This window comes from Trachypithecus francoisi, unplaced genomic scaffold, assembly GCF_009764315.1.
Source record: "Trachypithecus francoisi isolate TF-2019V2 unplaced genomic scaffold, Tfra_2.0 Lachesis_group4, whole genome shotgun sequence".
Taxonomy (NCBI): Eukaryota; Metazoa; Chordata; class Mammalia; order Primates; family Cercopithecidae; genus Trachypithecus; species Trachypithecus francoisi.
This window is the reverse complement of record NW_022681469.1, coordinates 116,386,274-116,408,882: the sequence shown is the minus strand read 5'-3', so window position 1 is coordinate 116,408,882 and position 22,609 is coordinate 116,386,274. Positions and strand designations below refer to the sequence as shown.

General features: G+C 51.7%; 1 protein-coding gene across 3 annotated transcripts in view; it reads right to left on the bottom strand.

Moving 5' to 3' along the window:
• COL26A1 (collagen type XXVI alpha 1 chain) overlaps window positions 1-22,609 on the bottom strand; it is a 204,093-nt gene that overhangs the window by 118,190 nt on the left and 63,294 nt on the right. For all 3 annotated transcript variants that reach the window (XM_033193195.1, XM_033193196.1, XM_033193197.1), the window contains exon 2: window positions 21,317-21,439. In XM_033193195.1, the coding sequence (XP_033049086.1) occupies window positions 21,317-21,439 (123 nt within the window). The remainder of the gene's footprint in view (window positions 1-21,316; window positions 21,440-22,609) is intronic.

The following is a 22,609-nucleotide window of genomic DNA, read 5'->3' as shown; positions in this document are numbered from 1 at the left end:
CTCTCTCACACTCACACTCGTGCTTGCACACTCACACACACTCGTGCACACTTCCACACACACTCTCACCAGAACACACACTCAGCACCCTCAGACTCACTCAGGCACACTCACATTCACATACTTTTACACAATCATGCACACACACACGTACCTTCTCACACGATTGGATAAACACACACTCAGCCTCACACTAACACACTAAACACCCTCACATACCTGAGGACTAAACTCTGACCGTTTTCTTCTCTTGCCCAGATTCCTATCTAAGGAGCCTGGGGAGTCACGCCTTTCAAATCACAAAGCCTCATCACACAGGTTTTATTTTAACCCTATATAATGTGGCTGGCTTTCCAACCAGGCTCCGGCATAACATCGCATGGCAGGTAAGGAAGGAAATCAAAATATTTTAACCCCAAATACGTTTCTATGCCATATCTTTTGTTTTGGTTTTAGACAGAGTCTTGCTCTGTTACCCAGGCTGGAGTGTAGTGGTGAAATCTTGGCTCGCTGCAAACTCTGCCTCCCGGGTTCAAGTGATTCTCCTGCCTCAGCTCCTGAGTAGCTGGGATCACAGGGGCCCACCACCACGCCCAGCTAATTTTTTGTATTTTTTAGTAAGAGAGGGGGTTTTGCCATGTTGGCCAGGCTGGTCTTGAACTCCTGACCTCAGGTGATCCACCTGCCTCGGCCTCCCAAAGTGTTGGGTTTACAGGCGTGAGCCACCGCGCCCGGCTCTTTGCCATATCTCAAAATAGCCCTGGCAAAGCTGTCTCTTGTGGTGGGGGTGGAGGGTGAGGGGGAATCTACATTCTGTAGAGAATCCCTTTCCCTTTTCCAGGACTTTTTGATATCCAGGAGAGAGTCAACTAATAGTCTGACATCTTTTAAAATCTGACAAGAAACGTTTACACACTATTCTCTCTGAAGCCTGCTACCTGGAGGCTGCATTTGCGTGATAAGAACCTCAGTCTCCACAATCTCTTATTTTATATTATTTTATTGTTTGAAACAGAGTCTCACCTGTCACCCAGGCTGGAGTGCAGTGGAGTGATCACGGCTCACTGCAGCCTCCGCCTCCTCCAGCACAAGCAATCCTCCCCTCTCAGCCTCCTGAGTAGCTGGAAGTACAGACACACACCACCACACCTGGCTAATTGTTTTTGTATTTTGTAGAGACAGGGTATAGACATGTTGCCCAGGATGTTCTTAAACTCCTGGGCTCAAGTGATCCTCCCATGTCAGCTTCTCAAAATGCTGGGATTACAGGCATGAACCACCATGCCCGGCCTCTCACGATCCCTTGTCTTAACCCAGACAGACATTCTCTTTCTATTGATTCCAGGTATTTAGATAAACTATTTTAACCAGTTGCCAATCAGAAAATATTTGAATCCAGGGCTGGGAGTGGTGGGCTCATGCCTGCAATCCCAGCACTTTAGGAGGCTGAGGCAGGCAGATGGCCTGAGGTCAGGAGTTTGAGACCAGCCTGGCCAAGATGGTAAAACTCCATCTCTACTAAAAATACAAAAATTAACCAGGCGTGGTGGTGCACGCCTGTAATCCCAGCTACTCGGGAGGCCGAGGCAGGAGAATCGCTTGAACCCGGAAGGTGAAGGCTGCAGAGAGCCAAGATCACACCACTGCACTCCAGCCTGGGTGACAGAGCGACACTCCACCTCAAAAAAAAGAAAAAAAAAAATCTTTGAATCCACCTATGACCTGGAAACCCCAGCTTTCCATTGTCCCATTGCATATCTTACATGTATTGATTGATGTCTTATGTCCCCCTAAAACGTATAAAACCTAATTGTGGCCCAGTCACTGTAAGCGTATGTTCTCAGGCTCTCCTGGGGGCTATATCACGGGCTATGGCCACTTATATTTGGCTCACAATAAATGTCTTCAAATATTTTACAGAGTTTGAGTCTTTTCATCAACATACCCATGTATGCTCACACTCACATAACTCACATGCTTACACTCATAACTCACACGCTAAACTCACACACACACGCACGCTGTCTCAAATGCTCATATGTGCCTGCTTGCTCACATACACACCGACACACATTCACTTAGTCTGTCACACTCACATACACTCTTACACGTTCACACTCACATAAGCACACATGCACACTCATGCACTTACCCACACACTTTTTTTTTTCTTTTTTGAGCCAGGGTTTTGCTCTGTCACCCAGGCTGGAGTGCAGTGATGCAATCATGGCTCACTGCAGCCTCAACCTCCCTAGTTCAAGTGATCCTCTTGCCTCAGCCTCCCAAGTATCTGGGACTACAGGCATGCACCACCACACCCAGCTAATTTTTTTGTTTTCTGTTTTCGTTTTTTTTTTTTTTTTTTTTTTTTTTTTTGAGACAGAGTCTCACTCTGTTGCCCAGGCTGGAGTGCAGTAATGCAATCTCAGCTCACTGCAACCTCCTCCTCCCGGGTTCAAGCGATTCTCCTGCCTCACCCTCCCGAGTAGCAGGGATTACAGGTGTAACACCACGCCCAGCTAATTTTTGTATTTTTACTTGAGACAGAGTTTCACCACATTGGCCAGGCTAGCGCCGAACTCGGGACCTCAAGCAAACCACCAACCTGGGCCTCCTAAAGTGCTGGGATTACAGGTGTGAGCCACTGTGCCCACCTTTTTGTTATTTATTTATTTATTTATTTATTTATTTACTTTTTTGAGACAGAGTTTCACTCTTGTTGCCCAGGCTGGAGTGCAATGGCATGATCTTCGCTCACTGCAACCTCCACCTCCCTGGTTCAAGCGATTCTCCTGCCTCAGCCTCCCAAGTAGCTGGGATTACAGGCACCCGCCACCACATCCAGCTATTTTTTTTTTTGTACTTTTAGTAGAGACAGGGTCTTGCCATTTTGGCCAAACTGGTCTTGAACTCCTGACCTTAGGTGATCCACCCGCCTTGGCCTCCCAAAGTGCTGGGGATTACAAGCGTGAGCCACCGCGCCAGTCCTGTTAAAATTTTTTATAGAGGCAGTTCTTGCTATGTTGCCCAGTCTGGTCTCGAACTCCTGAGCTCAAGTGATTCTCCCACCTCCTCGGCCTCCCAAAGTGTTGGGATTACAGGCATAAGCCACTGTGCCCAGCTCCCAACACACTTGATATGCACATGTGCACACACGCACACTCTCACATTCACGTGCTCGCCTCATTGCTGTGTTACAGGGTGATGCTAAAACGGGACTCATCGCCCACCATTCCCAAAGGCTGGGGACAATGCCACAGATGCCCAGTGTCCCCAAAGTGAGGAGCTACAGCAGCCATGCACGAAATGTCATGCCCGGTGAAACCGGTTCCAGCAGCCTTAGCATCTCCGCCTCCAGGCTACGTAAAAGAAAGTGGGCCGGGCAGGGTGGCTCACGCCTGTCATCCCTACACTTTGGGAGGCCGAGGCGGGTGGGTCACTTGAGATCAGGAGTTTGAGACCAGCCTGGCCTGGCCAACATGGCGAAATTCCGTCTCTACTAAAAAATACAAAAAAAATTACCGGGTGCAGTGGCTCACGCCTGTAATCCCAGCACTTTGGGAGGCCGAGACGGGCGGATCACGAGATCTGGAGATCGAGACCATCCTGGCTAACGCGTTGAAACCCCGTCTCTACCAAAAATACAAAAATTAGCTGGGCATGGTGGCGGGGGCCTGTAGTCCCAGCTACTTGGGAGGCTGAGGCAGGAGAATGGAGTGAACCCAGGAGGTGGAGCTTGCAGTGAGCTGAGATTGCGCCACTGCACTCTAGCCTGGGCAACAGAGAGAGATTCCATCTCAAAAAAAAAAAATTAGCCAGGTGTGGTGGCAGATGCCTGTAATCCCAGCTACTCAGGAGGCTGAGGCAGTAGAATTTCTTGAACTTGGGAGGCAGAGGTGGCAGTGAGCCAAGATGGTGCCACTGCATCCCAGCCTAGGTGACAGAGTGAAACTGTGCCTCAAAAAGAAAAAAAAAAAAAAAAAAAAAAGGAAAAAAAAAGTGAAGAATTCATGGTGGGGAGGGGCGCAGGGTTGCAATATCCTGAGCCTGGATTTCTTTGAAGAACGTGCTGACCCTCACCCCAGCACCTCAGAGGGGAGATTTAGCTGCTTCCTATCTTACTCCCAAGAGAACCCCAAGGAGAGTACAATACCCCTTCCCCAGTTTGGGGGCCACAGGAGCCTGGGAGGACTCTGAGTCTAGCTTGGAGGGGAGACGGTGGCGGAGTGCAGTAGCCAGTTCCCCTGTGCAGCGTATGTGTGCATTTCACGTCAGCCACATGTGGAACCCCAGCACCCCACAAAGGAAGCAGGACTTGCAAGAGGGGCATCTGGGACTGGGTGACCCCGCAGTAAGGGGGGTCCTGGGAAGTCAGAGGTGGAGGCCACGGTTCTGAGCAGGCAGCCAGAACAGGGCCTCCCAACCCCCGCGAGGTGGAAGTGCCCAGGCTGGGCATGCATCATGCCTGGGAGATCTGAGAACGCACCCTACGAAGCGGCCGGCAATCCACAGGAGTCACTCTCAGGGGCCACATCAACAGAGGGCAACAGTATCCACTGAGTAAGACTCTCTGCCCCGGCCTCTGCCTGGTCCCCTCCTTTCCCATCCCAAGGGCCCCTAATCAGTATCTGCAAGTGAAAAATAAAGACAGATGGAGCGTGGTGTCTCAGGCCTGTAATCCCAGCACTTTGGGAGGCTGAGGCAGGTGGATCACTTGATGTTAGGAGTTCAAGACCACCAGCCCGGCCAATATGGGGAAACCCAGTCTCTACTAAAAACACAAAAATTAGCTGTGCGTGGTGGCGCACGCCTGTGATCCCAGCTACTCAGGGGGCTGAGGCAGGAGAACTGCTTGAACCCGGGAGGTGGAGGTTGTAGTGAGCCGAGATCATGCCACTGCACTCCAGCCTGGGAGATAGAGTGAGACTCTATCTCAAAGAAAGAAAGAAAAAGAAAGACCTAGAAAAAAAGAAAGGGCTCACAACCCTCTCGCTGCTGCGGATCTGCCAGCCAGAAGCAGGCCCAGCTGGGACAGAGGAGAAGCTTTTGTTTAGATTAAAAATGGCAGTTTTAAAATTAATTCCTGAAATGAGATTACTCTTCCGACTACGAGACACCAGAAAAACTACAGAATCCACCCAGGGCCAGGAGCAGGCACAAGGACCAAGCTGCTGTTGTCTGCACCCTGCTGAGCACAGCCGATGCCAAAAACTCAGGTCCCTCCCTTAACCGCCATGCAGTGGGATCAGTGGAGCCCTGGGCTCAGGAGTGCAAGCTTGGCATTTGGGCTCTGCCCATAATCCACTATACAACATTGCACAGGTACCTAAACCTCTCTGAACCCGTTTCCTGATCTGTGTGATGAGGATACCGGGGAGGCCAGGATGCCTGGCGTAAGGCTGTGAGTGCGGGAGGGGTGCATGGATACTGGGTTTGCAAAATACAGACCTGATCTCATTCCTCCCAACCCACACCCTTCGGCCGTCCCCACTGTCATCAGGAGAGAGTCCGGCTGCTGAGCCACGTGTGCTGGACCTTCTCCACCTGACACAGCCACCTCTGGCCCTCACCCACCAGGCAGGAGCCCTCCAGATGCACCAGACACTCTCACTTCAATCCATGCTTGGAATGATGAAGATGGTAATGAGAACAATAAAAGTAGATATGATAGGCCGGGCGCAGTGGCTCATGCCTGTAATCCCAACACTTTGGGAGGCTGAGGCAGATGGATCATTTGAGGCCAGGAGTTCAAGACCAGCCTGGCCGACATGGTGAAACCCCATCTCTACTAAAAACACACAAAAAAATAGCCAGGCCTGGTGGTGGGCGCCTGTAATCCCAGCAACTCAGGAGTCTGAGGCACAAGAATCGTTTAAACCTGGGAGGCGGAGATAGAAGTGAGCCGAGATCGCACCACTGCACTCCAGTCTGGGTGACAGGGGGAGACTCTCTCTTAAAAATATATAAATATAATAATAGCTTCAATTGCAGACTCACAGTGTACTGAATGATTTACATAAGCTGACTGAGATCAAGAGATGTCTTTATTCCCAATTTACAGACAAGGAAACTGAGGCACAAAGAGATTAAGCAACTTTGTCAAGGTGGTGGAACTAGGATCTGAATCCAGGCAAAATCGGTTCCAGAGCCCAGTAATACTAATTTGTGTTTGTTCAGCACAGGGGAACCTTTTTCCTCTCATCTACACACAGGGACTGATCTTGGGCCCCTGATTCAGAAACTGAGCTAATCTCTCTGGAGATGCTCTTTTTCTTTTCTTTTTTCTTTTTTTTTTTTTTTTGAGACAGAGTCTCCCTCTGTTCCCCAGGCTAGAGTGCAGTGGCGCAATCGAGGCTCACTGCAACCTCTGCCTCCTGGGTTCAAGCAATTCTCCTGCCTCAGCCTCCCAAGTAGCTGGAATTACAGGAGTAATTTTGTATTTTTAACCTAATTTTAGCTAATTTTGGTATTTTTAGTAGAGACAGGCTGTCACCATGTTGGCCAGGCTGGCCTGGAACTCCTGACCTCAGGTGATCTGCCCGTATTGGCCTCCCAAAGTGCTGGGATTACAAGCATGAGCCACTGCTCCTGGCCACAGTCTTTTTCGGCCCCTCATTCTGAATTTCACAGGTTTGGCCTGTGCCACTCCGGAACCCGATGGCTGCCAAGTCCAGGCACGGGGCACACCAGTAGGTGGCACTGTGTCACCATTCCAATGGGCCAAGACGCAGCTTTGTAGCCCCCCTGGGTCTCACCTGAATGCCCAAGACAGATTCCACTTTTGTGGTCCTTCTTCCCAGTCTTGGGAAAAATCCTGAGGGAGCCTGGTCTCCTGTCCCCATGAAGAATTGCCAGCCCCTGCCGCTAGGATCCAGTTGGGCAAACTTTCTTTTTTTGTTGCTTTTCTTTTTGTTTTGAGACAGAGTGTCGCTCTGTTGCCCTGGCTGGAGTGCGGTAACGCGACCTCGGCTCCCTGCAGCCTTCACCTCCCGGGTTCAAGCGATTCTCCTGTCTCAGCCTCCCAAGTAGCTGGGATTACAGGCACACACCATCACACCTGGCTAATTTTTGTGTTTTTAGTAGAAATGAGGTTTCATCATGTTGGCCAGGCTGGTCTTGAACTCCCGACCTCAGGTGATCTGCCCGCTTTGGCCTCTCAAAGTGCAGGGATTACAGGCATGAGCCACTGCGACTGGCCTAGGCAAACTTTCTAAAATGCAGATCCAGTTTGGGGACTGACTTCCCTCAAAAACGGGGTGTACATATTTTATTGAACCTCTGGCAGCCTTGATGCCACACTCAGTTGAGGACACCAGGCTCCAAGAGGGGACTCAACTTCCTCAAGGCTCCCTGCAGAGTCACCAGCTGCACGGTAGTGTCAACTTTGCTGCTTGGTGGGAACATTAAGGGCCAATAACAAGGTCCCGGCCAGGTGCCACACAGTCCTGGGCGGGAGGTCCCTCCTACCCCTAAGATTTTAACAACTCTTAGATTTTGGAGGCAAAAACAAGATTAGCCTCTGATGCTTGGATTCTCCCCAAGGTGGAGGGGCTCCATCCATCCCAGACTTCCAGTGGTCACCAAGTCCACTCTATGGCCCACGGGCTCTGCCTGCTTTGATCTGGTGTCCTCCCCGGCCTCCCGTGACTTTGTTTTCCAGCCACACTGGTCTTCTCACAAATCTCCAGCATACCAGGTTCCCCACCTCTTTTTTTTTTTTTTTTTTTCCCAGACAGAGTCTCACCCTGTCGCCCAGGCTGGAGTGCAGTGGCACGATCTCGGCTCACTGCAACCTCCGCCTGCTGGGTTCAAGTGATTCCTCTGCCTCAGCCTCCCAAGTAACTGGGATTACAGGTGCCTACCACTACTCCTGGCTAATTTTTGTATTTTTAGTAGAGACAGGGTTTCCCCATGTGGCCTCTTAAGGGCTGGTCTTTCTCTCTCTCTCTCTCTCTCTCTCTCTCTCTAGGTCACCTCCTCCAGGAAGCCCTCCTAAGGCCTCCCACCACATCTGCCCAGCACCTAGGAGGTACACATCTCTATCAATCGACTGATCAGGGATCTGGCTCTCATGGGCCTGTTGGCATCCCCTCGGGACGTAGAGCTGGGGCTTTTTCTGGGTTCTACACTCAGCTTGGTGTGGGTCCAAAGGAACCCCAAGGTGGGGTGGTCCTCCTAGAGTCTGCCAGTCAAGACCACAAGACTCCAGGAATGAGCTGAAGGTGGGGGACAGGTTCTGGTCCCTGGAAAATGTTCTATATGCCTATTTTAAGGATGGCGAAATCAGCTCAGGAAAGAAAGGGGACTGGGTGCGGTGGCTCAAGCCTGTAATCCCAGCACTTTGGGAGGCCAAGATGGGCGGATCACTTGAGGTCAGGAGTTTGAGACCAGCCTGGCCAAATGGTGAAACCCCATTTCTACTAAAAATACAAAACTTAGCCGGGCATGGTGGTGCACACCTGTAATTCCCAGCTACTCAGGAAGCTGAGGCAGGAGAATCGCTTGAACCCAGGAGGTGGAGGTTGCAGTGAGCCAAGATCACGCCACTGCACTCCAGCCTGGACAACAAGCGTGAGACTCTGTCTAAAATTAAAAAAAAAAAATTGAAAAGAAAGGGGAAGTTAAGGGGGCTGTAGCCACTGAACGCCTGCAGGCTCGGCCCACTCACACCTGGGAGTATTACTGTGCCATTTTATGGATGAGAATACTGAGTCCTTACGAGAGACTGTTCAGCAGGTGGGCACAGTGCCTGACTTGGCCCACATCATCAGGAAGTGGAGGAGCCAGCCCTGAACCTTCACCCCACCATTGACTGCATATATCCCATCTTTCCGTGGGCTGCCATCTGACTCCCTCCCTCTCTGGTTACTTACCCCAAGTGATGTTTCTTTTTTGTTTGTTTGTTTTATTGGTTTTGTTGTTGCTGTTTGTTTGTTTGTTTTGAGATAGAGTTTTGCTCTTTTTGTCCTGGCTGGAGTGCAATGGTGCGATCTCGGCTCACTGTAACCTCCACCTCCTGGGTTCAAGCGATTCTCCTGCCTCAGCCTCCAGAGTAGCTAGGTTCACAGGCATGCACCACCAGGCCTGGCTAATTTTGTGTTTTTAGTAGAGACGAGATTTCTCCATGTTGGTCAGGCTGGTCTCGAACTCCTGACCTTATGTGATCCCCCTGCCTCTGCCTCTCAAAGTGCTGGGATTACAGGCATAAGACACCGCACCAGGCCCCAAGTGATGTTTTTAAAGCAGGAATCTCCTTGAACCCCTCCTACCTTTTCTTCAATCTTAGGACAAGGCCAGGCATGGTGGCTCATGCCTGCAATCCCAACATTTTAGGAGGCTAAGGCAGGAGGATCACCTGAAGCCAGGAGTTCAAGACCAACCTGAGCAACATAGCAAGACCCCCATTTCTACCAAAAATTTATAAATTAGCCAGGCATAGTGGCGCATGCCTGTAGTCCCCATGTACTTGGAAGGCTGAGGTGGGAAGATTGCTAAAGTCCAGGAGTTTTAGACCAACCTGAGAAACATAGCCAGACCCTCTCTCAGAAAAAAAAAAAAGAAGAAAATTAGTGGGATGTAGTGGCATGTGCCTGTGGTTCCAGCTATTTAGAAGGCTAAGCCAGGAGGATCACTTGAGTCCAGGAGTTTGAGGCTGCAGTGAGCTGTGAATGCACCACTGCATTCTAGCCTGGGCAACACAGTGAGGCCCTGTCTCTTAAAAGAAAAAAATCTTAGGACAATACCCAAATCCTAAGCCTAACCTTGTGGACTTCTGCCATCTGGCTACTGTCTACCTTGGCCATTCCTCCGCCTCTCCTTGGCCATCCACTCCTCCCCGCCCCCATTCAGAACTCCGCCTCCATTCAGAACACGGCCCCCATTCGGAACTCCGCCCCCATTCTGAACTCCACCCCCATGCAGAACGCCGCCCCCATTCAGAACTCCACCCCCATTCAGTACTCCACCCCCATTCAGAAACTCTACCCCCATTCAGGACTCCGCCCCCATTCAGAACTCTGCCCCCATTCAGAACTCCAGCCCCATTCAGAAACTCCGCCCCCATTCAGAAACTCCGCCCCCATTCAGAACTCCACCCCCATTCAGAACTCCACCCCCATTCAGAACTGAGCCCCCATTCAGAACTCCACTGGTGGTTTATGCATGTGCTCTGTCTCTGCCCAAGACATGCAGCCTCCCAGAGCTCAGTGAAAGTGCTGCCTCCTCTTAGAAGCCCACCCTGACTAGCCCACACTCAGGCCCTTCCACCCTACAGCAAGCTGGGCCCCTTCAATCTACACCCTCAAAGAACCCAGACTTCTCTTCTAAGCACTTATGATTATACACCCATCTATGCAATTATTTGTCTGACATCCCTCTCCTCCACAGAGCCACTGGCTGCACCGCCTGCCTATCTTAGGGCTAGGCACATCGTCTGCACCCAATGAAGACTGGTGGAAAGAACGAAGCATTCAACGAACAGGGTGCCTGGATGCAGTCTCAGTCTGGGGGTGGCTCAAGCCTGTAATCTCAGCGCTTTGGGAGGTCGAGGCAGGCAGATCACCTGAGGTCAGGAATTCGAGACCAGCCTGACCAACATGGAGAAACCTCGTCTCTACTAAAAACACAAAATTAGCCAGGCGTGGTGGTGCATGCCTGTAATCCCAGCTACTCAGGAGGCTGAGGCAGGAGAATCGCTTGAACTCAGGAGGTGGAGGTTGCAGTGAGCAGAGATTGTGCCACTGCACTCCAGCCTGGGGGACAGAGTGAGACTCTGTCTCAAAAAAAAAAAAAAAAAAACTGTGGGGGAGGGCTCCCCGAAGAAATGAGGTCCCCATCACTGGAGGTGAGTAAGCAGAGGACTTGGCTGTCTGGTCTCCAAAGTGGATGTGCTCAAAAGCGTCACGAGGTCTCGCCTCAGGTGCGGGGGGACATGGCATCATCCAGGGATCACCTGCTCAGAATGACTCTGCCAGCCAAGAACCTTGCCTGGGGGAGCAAGGTGCCCCCTCCCTCACTGGACAGGTACCCCTTCTCAGCCTCCATGCCTGCCCACCCCCGACTCCTCCCCGCTGGCCTCCACTTCCTCACTAGGAACCCCCAGGAGGAGAAACAGACTGGGAGGTTCCGAGTCAGGCTGGAGACTCAACAGGAAACGAGAGTGGGGGTTTCTGAGCGGGAGGCAGGGGATTATTAATCTCTTGATTAATCACCGCGGGCCAGCAGGGAGGGGAAAGGGGCTTCCCACTGCAGTTCTGAGGCCTCCAGCCTCCCCAGAATCCAAGCTGGGCGTTTTCAAGTGCCAGACGGAATGGACAGTGGGCCCAGTGGGCAGAGTCTTCTGCCAAGCCTCCCCTCACCCTCTGGCCCAGGGTCACAGTCCACCTGGGGGTGGTGTGGGGGTGTGGGCAGTGGATGCAGCCCAGACAAGCCCCCACTGCTTGGGGTGGGCAGCCGTGGTGAGCTTCTCAACCCAAACAGTCCCGCTAAGGAGGAGAGGCAGGGAAGAAAGAGCATGTTTTAAGAAAGCACTTCAATCCAGGACTTTGTGTTGCCTTGCGGGCATCCGTCCTGAACAGCAGGCGACCCAACCAGAGGGGGGAGGCTGGCGGGCAGGGGTCTGTCTGGCAGAGGGGAATGAAGGAGGTAGACGAAGCCCCGGAGAGTTCCGGCAAACCCCTCTGCTCAGCACATCTGGAAAAGGTTGGCTCTAATGCCATCAAAGGACTCTGAGGGGCCGGGGAGACAGCCAAGGGCAGGGGAAGCCCGACCGAAGAAAACTTAACCCCCCGAGTCCCTGGGACTCGTCCTTTTAAGTCTATCAGGCCCCAGAGCCCCAGCCCATCCCAGCCAGCAGCCAACCGAGGGGCTTAGGAGGGGACCAGGGCGGTGTCAGTGATGCTCAAGGTTCGTGACGCCCAACCTCCCCACTGCAATGAACAGAGCCCAGCCGGGGCTGTGATCCACTCCAGAGGAAGGTGGGTGGGGGGAGATGGGTTCTCTCTATTTCCCAGGATGGGAAATTGAGGCACAGAGGAGGGAGGCACGGCCTGTGCTATCTGCCTTTGAGTCCCTGACCCTCGCAGTAAAGTCACCCAGTCCAGTCCAGTCTCCCAGCCAGCAGGGAGGGCATTGGCCCAGGGTGCCTGCCTCCAGCCAGGGGCTTCCTCCAGGGCCAACTGCATGGCCTGAACAGCTGTCTTCTTCTTCTCCTTTTTTTTTGAGATGGAGTCTCGCTGTTGCCCAGGCTGGAGGGCAGTGGCACAATCTCAGCTCACTGCAACCTCTGCCTCCCAGGTTTGAGCGAGTCTTCTCTCTCAGCCTCCTGAGTAGCTAGGAGCAATCCCCATCACACCTGGCTAATTTCTGTATGTTTAGTAGAGATGGGGTTTCACTATGTTGTCCAGGCTGGTCTCCAATTCCTGACCTCAGGTGATCTGCCTGCCTCAGTCTCCCAAAGTGCTAGGATTACAGGCATGAGCCACCGTGCCGGGCCCTGAACAGAGCTCTTTCCTCCCTGCCAGCATCTCTTCCTCTAGTGAAATCTCCTAGTCCCCCAGGTCTCTGCTAAATGTCACTCCCAAGGGAAACCCACGGACCAGGTCTCCCTCCAAAGCTGTGAGTCTTTCATGAACATGTCCTCCCCATGCCAACCCTGTACACACGAGGAGAGAATCATGTTCTCTCTACACACTAGTGCCTGGCCCTTTACTGCTCAAACAACATTAAAAGAACAATCGAACAGATGAACAAATGACCTGCAAAGCCCCAGGCAAGGTCACTGTCCCCAGTACGCCCAACCAGAGCAGGCAGGTGCCTGCATTCTCATCCACATCATGCTGTTGACCAACTGGGCACCCCGCCTCGCGCCCTGTCCCCATGCTCACTAGTGAGCATTAGTTTTGAGTACTGCCTTCTCTTCTCACCAACACACACATACACACACACACTACAACATTCCAACATTATTTTTAAAAGAAAAATCAGGGCCGGGCGCGGTGGCTCAAGCCTGTAATCCCAGCACTTTGGGAGGCCGAGACGGGCGGATCACGAGGTCAGGAGATCGAGACCATCCTGGCGAACACTGTGAAACCCCGTCTCTACTAAAAAATACAAAAAAACTAGCCGGGCGAGGTGGCGGGCGCCTGTAGTCCCAGCTACTCGGGAGGCTGAGGCAGGAGAATGGCGTGAACCCGGGAGGCGGAGCTTGCAGTGAGCTGAGATCCGGCCACTGCACTCCAGCCCCGGCGACAGAGTGAGACTCCGTCTCAAAAAAAAAAAAAAGAAAAAAAAAAAAAAAATCAGGCCAGGCGCAGTGGCTCACGCTTGTAATCTCAACACTTTGGGAGATAGAGGCAGGAGGATCACTTGAGTTCAGGAGTTCAAGACCAGCCTGGGCAACACAGTGAGACCCTGTCTCCATAAAAAAATAAGAACAAAAAGAAATTAACCAAGCGTAGTGGTGTGTGCCTGTAGTCCCAGCTACTTGAAAGGCTGAGGTGGGAGGACCGCTGGAGACCAGGAGTTGTAGGCTGCAGTGAGCCATGATTGTGCCATTGTACTCCAGTCTGGGTGATAGAGCAAGATCCTGTCTCTACAAAAAGAAAGAGAGAGAGAGAGAGAGGATGGGAGGGAGGGAGGAAGGGAAAAAGAGAGAGAGGTGGGGTGGAGAGAGAGAGAAGAGAGAAGGAAGGGAGGGAGGGAGGGAGGGGAGAAAGATGAAAGAAAGAAAGAAAGAAAGAAAGAAAGAAGAGAAAGAAAGGAAGGAAAGAAAGAAAGAAAGAAAGAAAAAGAAAGAAAGAAAGAAAGAAAGAAGGAAGGAAGGAAGGAAGGAAGGGAAAGAGAGAGAGAGGGAGGGAGGAAGGAGAGAGAGAGAGAGAAGGGGAAAGAGAAAGAAAGAAGAAAGAAAGAAAGGAAAAAGAAAGAAGAGAGAGAGAGAGAAAAAAACAAAGAGAGAGAGAGTGGTGGGGGGAAGCGAGGGAAGGGAAGTGAATTGTCCCATTCACCAGATGGGAAAATCCACAAATAAGATGGTTGTATTATAGATACCTATTTTGCTTTCATCTCACAAGAAGATGAACGCATTCATTTAATGAACACTGTTGAGCACCTCAGTGCGCTGGCCCATGTAGTAAAGTCCTGGGAATAATGAGATGAGAACAGAGCATCCTGCCTTCAAGGCACTCCCAGGTTGGTAGGAAGAGTCAGCCTGGAAATCAAAGACTTTCAGTGTTCTGTGGATCCCCTTGCTTGGGCACCCCTGCTGTGGACTTCCCTCCTGTTGCTGCTCTGACAGGGCCCCCCTCTTTCTCTTAGCCACCCTGCTCAGCTTCTCCAGCACTGGTCCCTGCAGCTGTCCTTTCCTCGCCTGGCCCAGCCTGGCCCGCCTTTCTGAGGATCATTCTCAGTGGTTTATAAGCATCACTCCCCAAAAACTGCACTTGCCAGGGTCTCCAGTGACCCCAAACCCGATGATTACTCCTCTTCCCTCATCCTATGGGGTTTCTCAGAAGCAGCTGGGACAGTGCATTCTCTGTTCCACCCTCCCTCTGGAAACGCCTACCAGGACGCCAGGAGGACATCTGCCTCTCCACCTAAGCCTCACCTGTAAGGTTGGGGTGCACAGGACTCTTCTGAGGCCAGTATCCATTCTCCATTTATTCATCTCCAAGGTCACCTTCAGTCTCAGGACTTTATTTATTTATTTTTTAATACAGGGTCTGATTCTGGTCTCTCAGGCTGGAATGCAGTGGTATGATCTTGGTTCGCTGCAACCTCCACCTCATGGGCTCAAGCAATCCTCCCATCTAGGTCTCTTGAGTAGCTGAGATTACAGGCGGCCACCACCACGCCCAGCTAATTTTTTTCTGCTTTTAGTGGAAACGGGGTTTCACTGTGTTGGCCAGACTGGTCTCGAACTCCTGACCTTAAGCAATCCACCCACCTCAGCCTCCCAAAGTATTGGGATTACAGGTGTGAGTCACCATGTCTGGCCCAGCAGCATTCTTAATCATAATAAAAGAACGCACTTCTTGGCTGGACATAGTGGCTTACGCCTGTAATCCCAACATTTTGGGAGGCCGAGGCGGGTGGATCACCTGAGGTCAGGAGTTGGAGCCCAGCCTGACCAACATGGAGAAACGCCGTCTCTACTAAAAATACAAAATTAGCCAGGTGTGGTGGTGCATGCCTGTAATCCCAGCTACTCAGGAGGCTGGGGTAGGACAATCACTTGAACCCAGGAGGCAGAAGTTGCGGTGAGCTGAGATTGCGCCACTGCGCTCCAGCCTGGGTGATGGAGCGAGATTCCATCTAAAAAAAAAATTATGCTAAGAAGACTGGGGGCCAGGCACAATGACTCATGCCTGTAATCCCAGCACTTGAGGCCGAGGGAAGCCAATCATTTGAGGTCAGGAGTTCAAGACCAGCCTGGCCAACATGGTGAAACCCCATTTCCACTAAAAAAAAAATAGCCAGGTGTGGTGATGCACACTGTAGACCCAGCTACTTGGGAGACTGAAGTGGGAGGATCACTTGAACCTGGGAGACAGAGGTTGCAGTGAGCCGAGATCGTGCCACTGCAGTGCAGCCTGGGTGACAGAGTGAGACTCCATCTAAAACAAAACCCAAAGTTCTCTGACATCTCTGATCTGATTTCACCCTCTTAACCTAATCATCAATTCAGTAATGCTGCTTCATCTCCTGCAAGCCAGGTATTGGGAACATAGCAACCAATGAGACAGCCCCCACCCTCCTAAGGCTCCCAGACTAGCAGAAAGGGCAGACGATGAGCAATCCAGCCAGGGAATGAGCGCTACATTTCAGAGAGTGACAAGGGCTAAGAATAAGACAGAGCAAGTTATGAGGCTGAAGAGTGACAGATGGGAGGGGTCGGGGGTCAGAGAAGACAGACTATGATCAGAGAACAGAATCAGGCGAGACCCAGTTGTTCCCATCTCTGGAGTGAAAATGGTCCAGGCAGCAGGACAGTAACCATGAAGACCCCGAGGAGGAACAGAGCTGGTGTGTGGCAGCCCAGAATGGCTCGTGGGGCCAGACAGAGCCCAGGGAGCAAGGCAGTGACTAGAAGGTTTTGGGGTCAGGAAGGGGAGCAGGCTCTACATGATGTTAGACCTCAGTTTATCATGGAAAGGGGTATCAGCTTTACTGAGATGGGAGCTCCCAGAAGGTTTGGAGCACGAGAAAGACATACTCTGACTTGGGATTTTGTTTATTTATTTATTTATTTATTTATTTTTGAGACAGAGTCTTGCCCTGTCACCCAGGCTGGAGTGCAATAGCACGATCTCGGCTCAACACCACCTCTGCCTCCCAGGTTCAAGCGCTTCTCCTGCTTCAGCCTCCCGAGTAGCTGGGATTACAGGCATTCCACCACACCTAGCTAATTTTTTTGTATTTTTAGTACAGATGGGGTTTCTCCATGCTGGTCTTGAACTCCCAACCTCAGGTGATCCACCCGCCTTGGCCTCCTAAAGTGCTGGGATTACTGGCGTAAAATTACTACTAAAAATACAAAATTAGCCAGGTGTGGTGGTGCATGCCTGTAATCCCAGCTACTCAGGAGGCTGGGGTAGGACAATCACTTGAACCCAGGAGGCAGAAGTTGCAGTGAGCTGAGATTGCGCCACCGCATCCGGCCTTATTTTTTTGCTTTGCTAAGGTGGAGTCTTTCTCTCTGTTGCCCAGGCTGGAATGCAGTGGCACTATCTTGGCTCACTGTAGCCCCTACTTCCCAGGTTCAAGTGATTCTCCTGCCTCACCTTCTGAGTAGCTGGGATTACAGGCACGCGCCACCATGCCCAGCTAATTTTTTGTATTTTTAGTAGAGACGGGGTTTCACCATGTTGGCCAGGATGGTCTCGATCTCCTGACCTCAGGTGATCCACCTCCCTTGGCCTCCCAAAGTGCTGAGATTACAGGTGTGAGCCACTGTGCCTGCCCCATTCCCTAGTAAATTATAATAACAGCAGTAATGATGATAATTAAGATCAGCAAAATGAAATTTCTCTAAAAGAATGAAAATTAAGTTTTATTATTTTATTTATTTATTTATTTTTAGACAGGGTCTCACTCTGTCACCCAGGGTGGAGTACAGCAGCACAATCACAGCTGACTGCAGCTTCGAATTCCTGGGCTCAAGTGATCCTCCCACCTAGGCCTCCCAAGTAGCTGGGACTACAGGTGCACACCACAACACATGGCTAATGTTTTATTTATTTATTTATTTGTTTAAGATGGAATTTCACTCTTATTACCCAGGCTAGAGTGCAGTGGCATGATCTTGGCTCACCGCAACCTCCACCTCCCCGGTTCAAGCGATTCTACTGCCTCAGCCTCCCAAGTAGCTGGGATTACAGGCGTGCACCACCCTGCCAGGATAATTTTGTATCTTTAGTAGAGATGGGGTTTCTCCATGTTGGTCAGGCTGGTCTGGAACTCCCGATCTCAGGTGATCTGCCCACCTCGGCCTCCCAAAGTGTTGAGATTACAGTTGTGAGCCACCATGCCAGGCCATGGCTAATGTTTTTTAAAAAATTTGTAAAGATGGAGGTCTCACTCCATCTTGCCCAGGCTGGTCTCGAACCCCTGGCTTCAAGCAATCCTCCTGCCTCAGCCTCCCATATAGCTGGGACTACAGGTGTGAGCGACTGCCACCAGCCAAGTTATTTTAATTAGCAAGGTTCCCACTAGTTAGATTGCGCAGGAAAAAGGGAGACTCACAACAAACGCATGTCAGCCCTGACTGAATGTTCTGTTTTCACCTCCTAACTCCAAGGAGTAGGTGAGAAGCCCCCAGTGCTTCTGAAACATTGTTCAGATAATTTCTTAAGTGGTAAAGGAGACAACTGTGCAACATTAACGATCACTTGAAAATTTTTCAGTCCAGGTCAGTGATTCAGGGGCTAGCTTGTCCAGTTTTTCTTATAGGTGTCTTCCTTCCCTTCCTTCCTTCCTTCCTTCCTTCCTTCCTTCCTTCCTTCCTTCCTTCCTTCCTTCCTTCCCTCCCTCCCTCCCTCCCTCCCTCCTTCCCCCCTCCCTCCCTCCTTCCTCTCCTCTCTCTCTCTTTCTTTCTTCTCTCTTTTTTTTTTTTTTTTGAGACAGAGTCTCACTCTGTCACCTAAGCTGGAGTGCAGTGGCATGATCTCAGCTCACCACAACCTCCGCCTCCCAGGTTCAAGCAATTCTTCCTGCGTCAGCCTCCCGAGTAGCTGGAATTACAGGTGCCCACCACCACGCCCAGCTAATTTTTTGTATTTTCAGTGGAGACAAGGTTTCTAAATGTTGGCCAGGCTGGTCTCAAACTCCTGACCTCAGGTGATCCACCCACCTCAGCCTCCCAAAGTGCTGCGATTGCAGGCGTGAACCACCATGCCTGGCTGCGTTATTGTGCTTTGATAGTGTAACGGCTTTAACTTGTTGAGACCAGGCACGGTGGCTCACACCTGTAATCCCAGCTCTTTGGGAAGCTGAGGCAGGAGGATCCCTTGAAGCCAGGAGTTCAAGACCAGCCTGGGCAACATGGCGAGACCCCTGTCTCTATCAAAAAAAAAAATAATGAGTGAGGCATGGTGGCACATGCCTGTAGTCCCAGCTACTCAGGCTGGCACAGGAGGATCACTTCAGCCCAGAAATTGGAGGCTGCAGTGAGCTATGATTGCACCACTGCACTCCAGCCTGGGCAACAGAGCAAGATCCTGTCTCAAAAAAAACAAAAAACAAACAAACAAACAAAAAACAGAAAGAAAGAGTAGGACAGCCACTTCTCCAACACAGCTCTAAGCCAAAGCCCAGCCTGTCAGTGTCACAGACAGATCAGACTTCAAAGACTTTTCTTCTCAGAAGCTGTTCCCAAATCAAGAGGCCATGACCTAGTAATCTGAAACTCCCTGCTGAGGAGAAAGGCAGGAGGGTCTTGGAATTTAGCTCCTGGGGAAGTGTGGAAGGCAGAAAAGAGGGAGTGTCTGTACCCTCCGCGGAAAAGGAAGAAGCTTTTTTTTTTTTTTTAAATTATTTTGGACCCATTGGCCATCTCTCTAGTACAGCATTTAAAAGCAGGTTTTTTGTTTTGTTTTGTTTTGTTTTTTTGAGACGGAGTTTTGGTCTTGTTGCCCAGGCTGGAGTGCAATGGCGCTATCTCAGCTCACTGCAACCTCCACCTCCCAGTTCAAGCAATTCTCCTGCCTCAGCCTCCCAAGTACCTGAGATTACAGGCGCCTGACACCACATCCAGCTAATTTTTGTATTTTTAGTAGAGACTGGGTTTCACAATGTTGGCCAGGCTAGTCTTGAACTCCCGACCTCAGGTGATCCGCCCGCCTCAGCCTCCTAAAGTGCTGGGATTACAGGCGTGAGCCACCGCACCTGGTAAAAGCAGCTCTTTCTAATAAAACTGAAAATGAATGACATTCCGTTTACCTAGCCATTCCCCTTGCAGAATGACCTGTATCAAAACACTTGTATGCAATAGGGGTCCTAAGTGAAGCATCTCTACTATTAAAGAATGAAAACAGGAAATCGCCATTTGACAAACACCATAGCATTAACTGTTGCAAGCAAGATGATAGTGTGATGAGAAACAGGATATTCGTACAGGTTTAAAATGTCTCCCCACAACGTACACATAAATGACAAAGGGAAAGATAACTATGCAACAGTGGAGAAACATGGCAGATACCATCGTAAGCAATCTTTTTTTTTTTTTTTCCAGGCTGGAGTGCAGTGGCGCAATCTTGGCTCACTGCAATCTCCACCTCCTGGGTTCAAGCGATTCTCCTGCCTCAGCCTCCTGAGTAGCTGGCATTACAGGCGCCCGCCACCACGCCTGGCTTATTTTTGTATTTTTAGTAGAGACTGGGTTTTGCCATGTTGTCCAAGCTGCTCTCAAAGTCCTAACCTCAAGTGATCCACCTGCCTCATCCTCCCGAAGTGCTGGGATTACAAGCGTGAACCACCACACCCGGCCAAGATTAATTTAAATCAGTAGACTTGGAGTAAAGCAGGTTGCCCTCTATAATGTGGGTGGGCCTTGTCCAATCAGGTGAAGGCTTTAAGAAAAAGACTGACTTCCCCGGAGGAAGAAGGCATTTGACCAGCAGCCAGCCTCCCACCTCAAGCTGCAACATCAGCTCTCTTCCCTGGGTCTCAGCCAGCCAACCCACCCTGCAGGTTTGGAATAATCGTCAGTCTCCATAATCATACAAGCCAGTTCCTTACCATTTCAGTCTCTCTCTCACTCTCCCTCTCCCCCAACCCGTCCTATTAGTTCTGTTTCTCTGGAGAGCCCTGACTCATGCAAAGTGTCCCGTTAGGGAGGGCACAAAGGAGGGGAAGGGATTCGGAGTTTGAGGGCAGCCGCTGCGCCGTGCTTGGGGTAGAGGCCCCAGGCTGGCTGGCTGTGGGGAGAGTGGTTTGGGGAAGCCAGTCCCTGGAGCTAAGCAGGGCATGGAGAGGAGGAGGAAGGTTAAAGAAGGAGAGTTGGAACTTTGGAGACCGTGAATGCCAGTGTCTGACTCCAAGATGTCTCTCTGCGGATGCTGAAGAGCCCCTGAGGGTTGTGAGAGCTGGTGAGAGGGAAGGGCTGCCTATGGGCGGGGCTGGTGAGAGGGAGGGGTTGGTGAGAGGGCAGCGCTGGTGAGAGGGAGGGCCTAGTGAGGGGCGGGGCTGGTGAGAGGGAGGGCCTAGTGAGGGGCGGGGCTGGTGAGGGGCGGGGCTGGTGAGGGGCGGGGCTGGTAGGGAAAAGCTGGTGAGGGGCGTGGCTGGTGGGGGCAGGGCTGGTGAAGGGTGGAGCTCGTGAGGGTCAGGGCTGGTGAAAGGCAGGCCTGGTGAGGGGCAGGCCTGGTGAGGGGCAGGTCCAGTGACAAGTAGGGCCAGTGAGAGGGACATGCCTGGTGAGTGGGATGGTGCTGACAGAGGCGAGACCTGTGAGGGTCGGGGCCAAAGGCAGGCTAGATTTCCAAGGTCATTGTAGCCCCTCGTTCCTGCCCGGAGCCACAAAGCTGGCTGGTTCCCTCTTCAGTCCTACCTGGCCTTCCCCGACCTCGGTGGTCTTCTGCCTGCCAAACAGCCACTGGGTTGTGTGGTTCTGTTGCAGTGAGAGCACGTCTCTGACATCTATGCACACACACATATATACCCCATATACACACACCCATGCCTTATATACAGAAGGCGCTTCATAAATGCACGCTCAGCGTTTGTCTGTGAGCACAGCCCAGCCTCTCCCAGAGCGGTCCTAGGACTGGGTTTATCCGAGGGAATGGGAGGGAAGGGCAGAGCGGGCTAGCCTGGCGGCCTTTACCTCACGAGGTTGGCACAGGGCCCCGGCCACCGGCAGCTCTGGTACACACGCTGGACCACCGTCTCCGAACCATTCTGCACCTGGCAGGACACCGTCCTTGTCACCGTGTGATGGCACCAGTGCCTGTGGAGAGAGCAACAGTCACATGAGCTGTGCCTGTTCCCAGAGCTGCCAACTTCAGGTCAGGGGGTCGTGCTGGACAGGAAGGGGTCCCCACAAACCTGGGGTGGAGGCTTGCTCTCTTGGATGAGGGGCCCGCTGAGACCCTCTGTCTCGGTCTGAGGGGAAGAGAGAACACTTACAACCCTTGGCCACTGAGCCTTGGCATCATTTCCGTCACTGACCACTCAGTGTGGAATTGGTGAAAAAGACTCAGTCCTGCCCCTGGAAATCTCACCCTGGTGGGGAGAGAAGATGACACAGTCCATAGGAACAGCAGGTAACAGGTTCCACCGCGTGCTGAGCACAAGAGCTACAGGAAGGGAAAGGGCACCTCGCCCAGCAGGCCCTGAGGCCACCAGCTGAGTACTGCAAGATAAGTTAGCCAGCCAACCAACCGACCACGTGGGGCCCATGAGAGGAGACAAAGCCAGCAGGGAAGGCAGCAGTGTAACAGGCACAGAATGGAGAGAGACCATGGCAGGTCTAGCCCGCAATGAGAAGTGGCCAGGCCAGGCACAGTGGCTCACACTTGTAATCCCAGCAATTTGGGAGGCTGAGGCAGGAGGATCTCTTGAGCCCAGGAGTTCAAGATCAGCCTGAGCCACATAATGAGATCCTGCCTCTACAAAATAAAAATTAAAAAATTAGCCCAGGCGTGGTGGCGCACACATGTAGTCCCAGGTACTCAGGAGGCTAGGGCAGGGGGATGGCTTGAGCCCAGGATCACAGTGGCGATGATCGCGCCACTGCACTCCAGCCTCGGGAACTGAGTGAAACCCTGAAGAAAGAGAAAGAAAGAAAAAAAAGAAAGACAGAGAGAGAAAGGAAGGGAGGGGAGGGAGGGAGGAAGGAAGGAAGGAAGGGAGGGAGGGAGGGAAAGAGAGGGAGGGAGGGAGGGAGGAAGGAGAGGGAAGGGAAGGGAAGGGTGAAGGGAAGGGAAGGGAAGGGAAGGGGCAAGGGAACAGAAGGGAAGGGAAGGGAAGGGAAGGGGAAAGGGAAGGGACGGGAAGGAGGAGGAAGGAGAGAAAAAAGAGAAAGAAAGAGAGGAAGGAAGGAAGGAAGGAAAGAAGGAAGGAAGGAAGGGAAAGAGAGGGAGGGGGAAGGAAGGAGAAGGAAGGGAAGGGAAGGGTG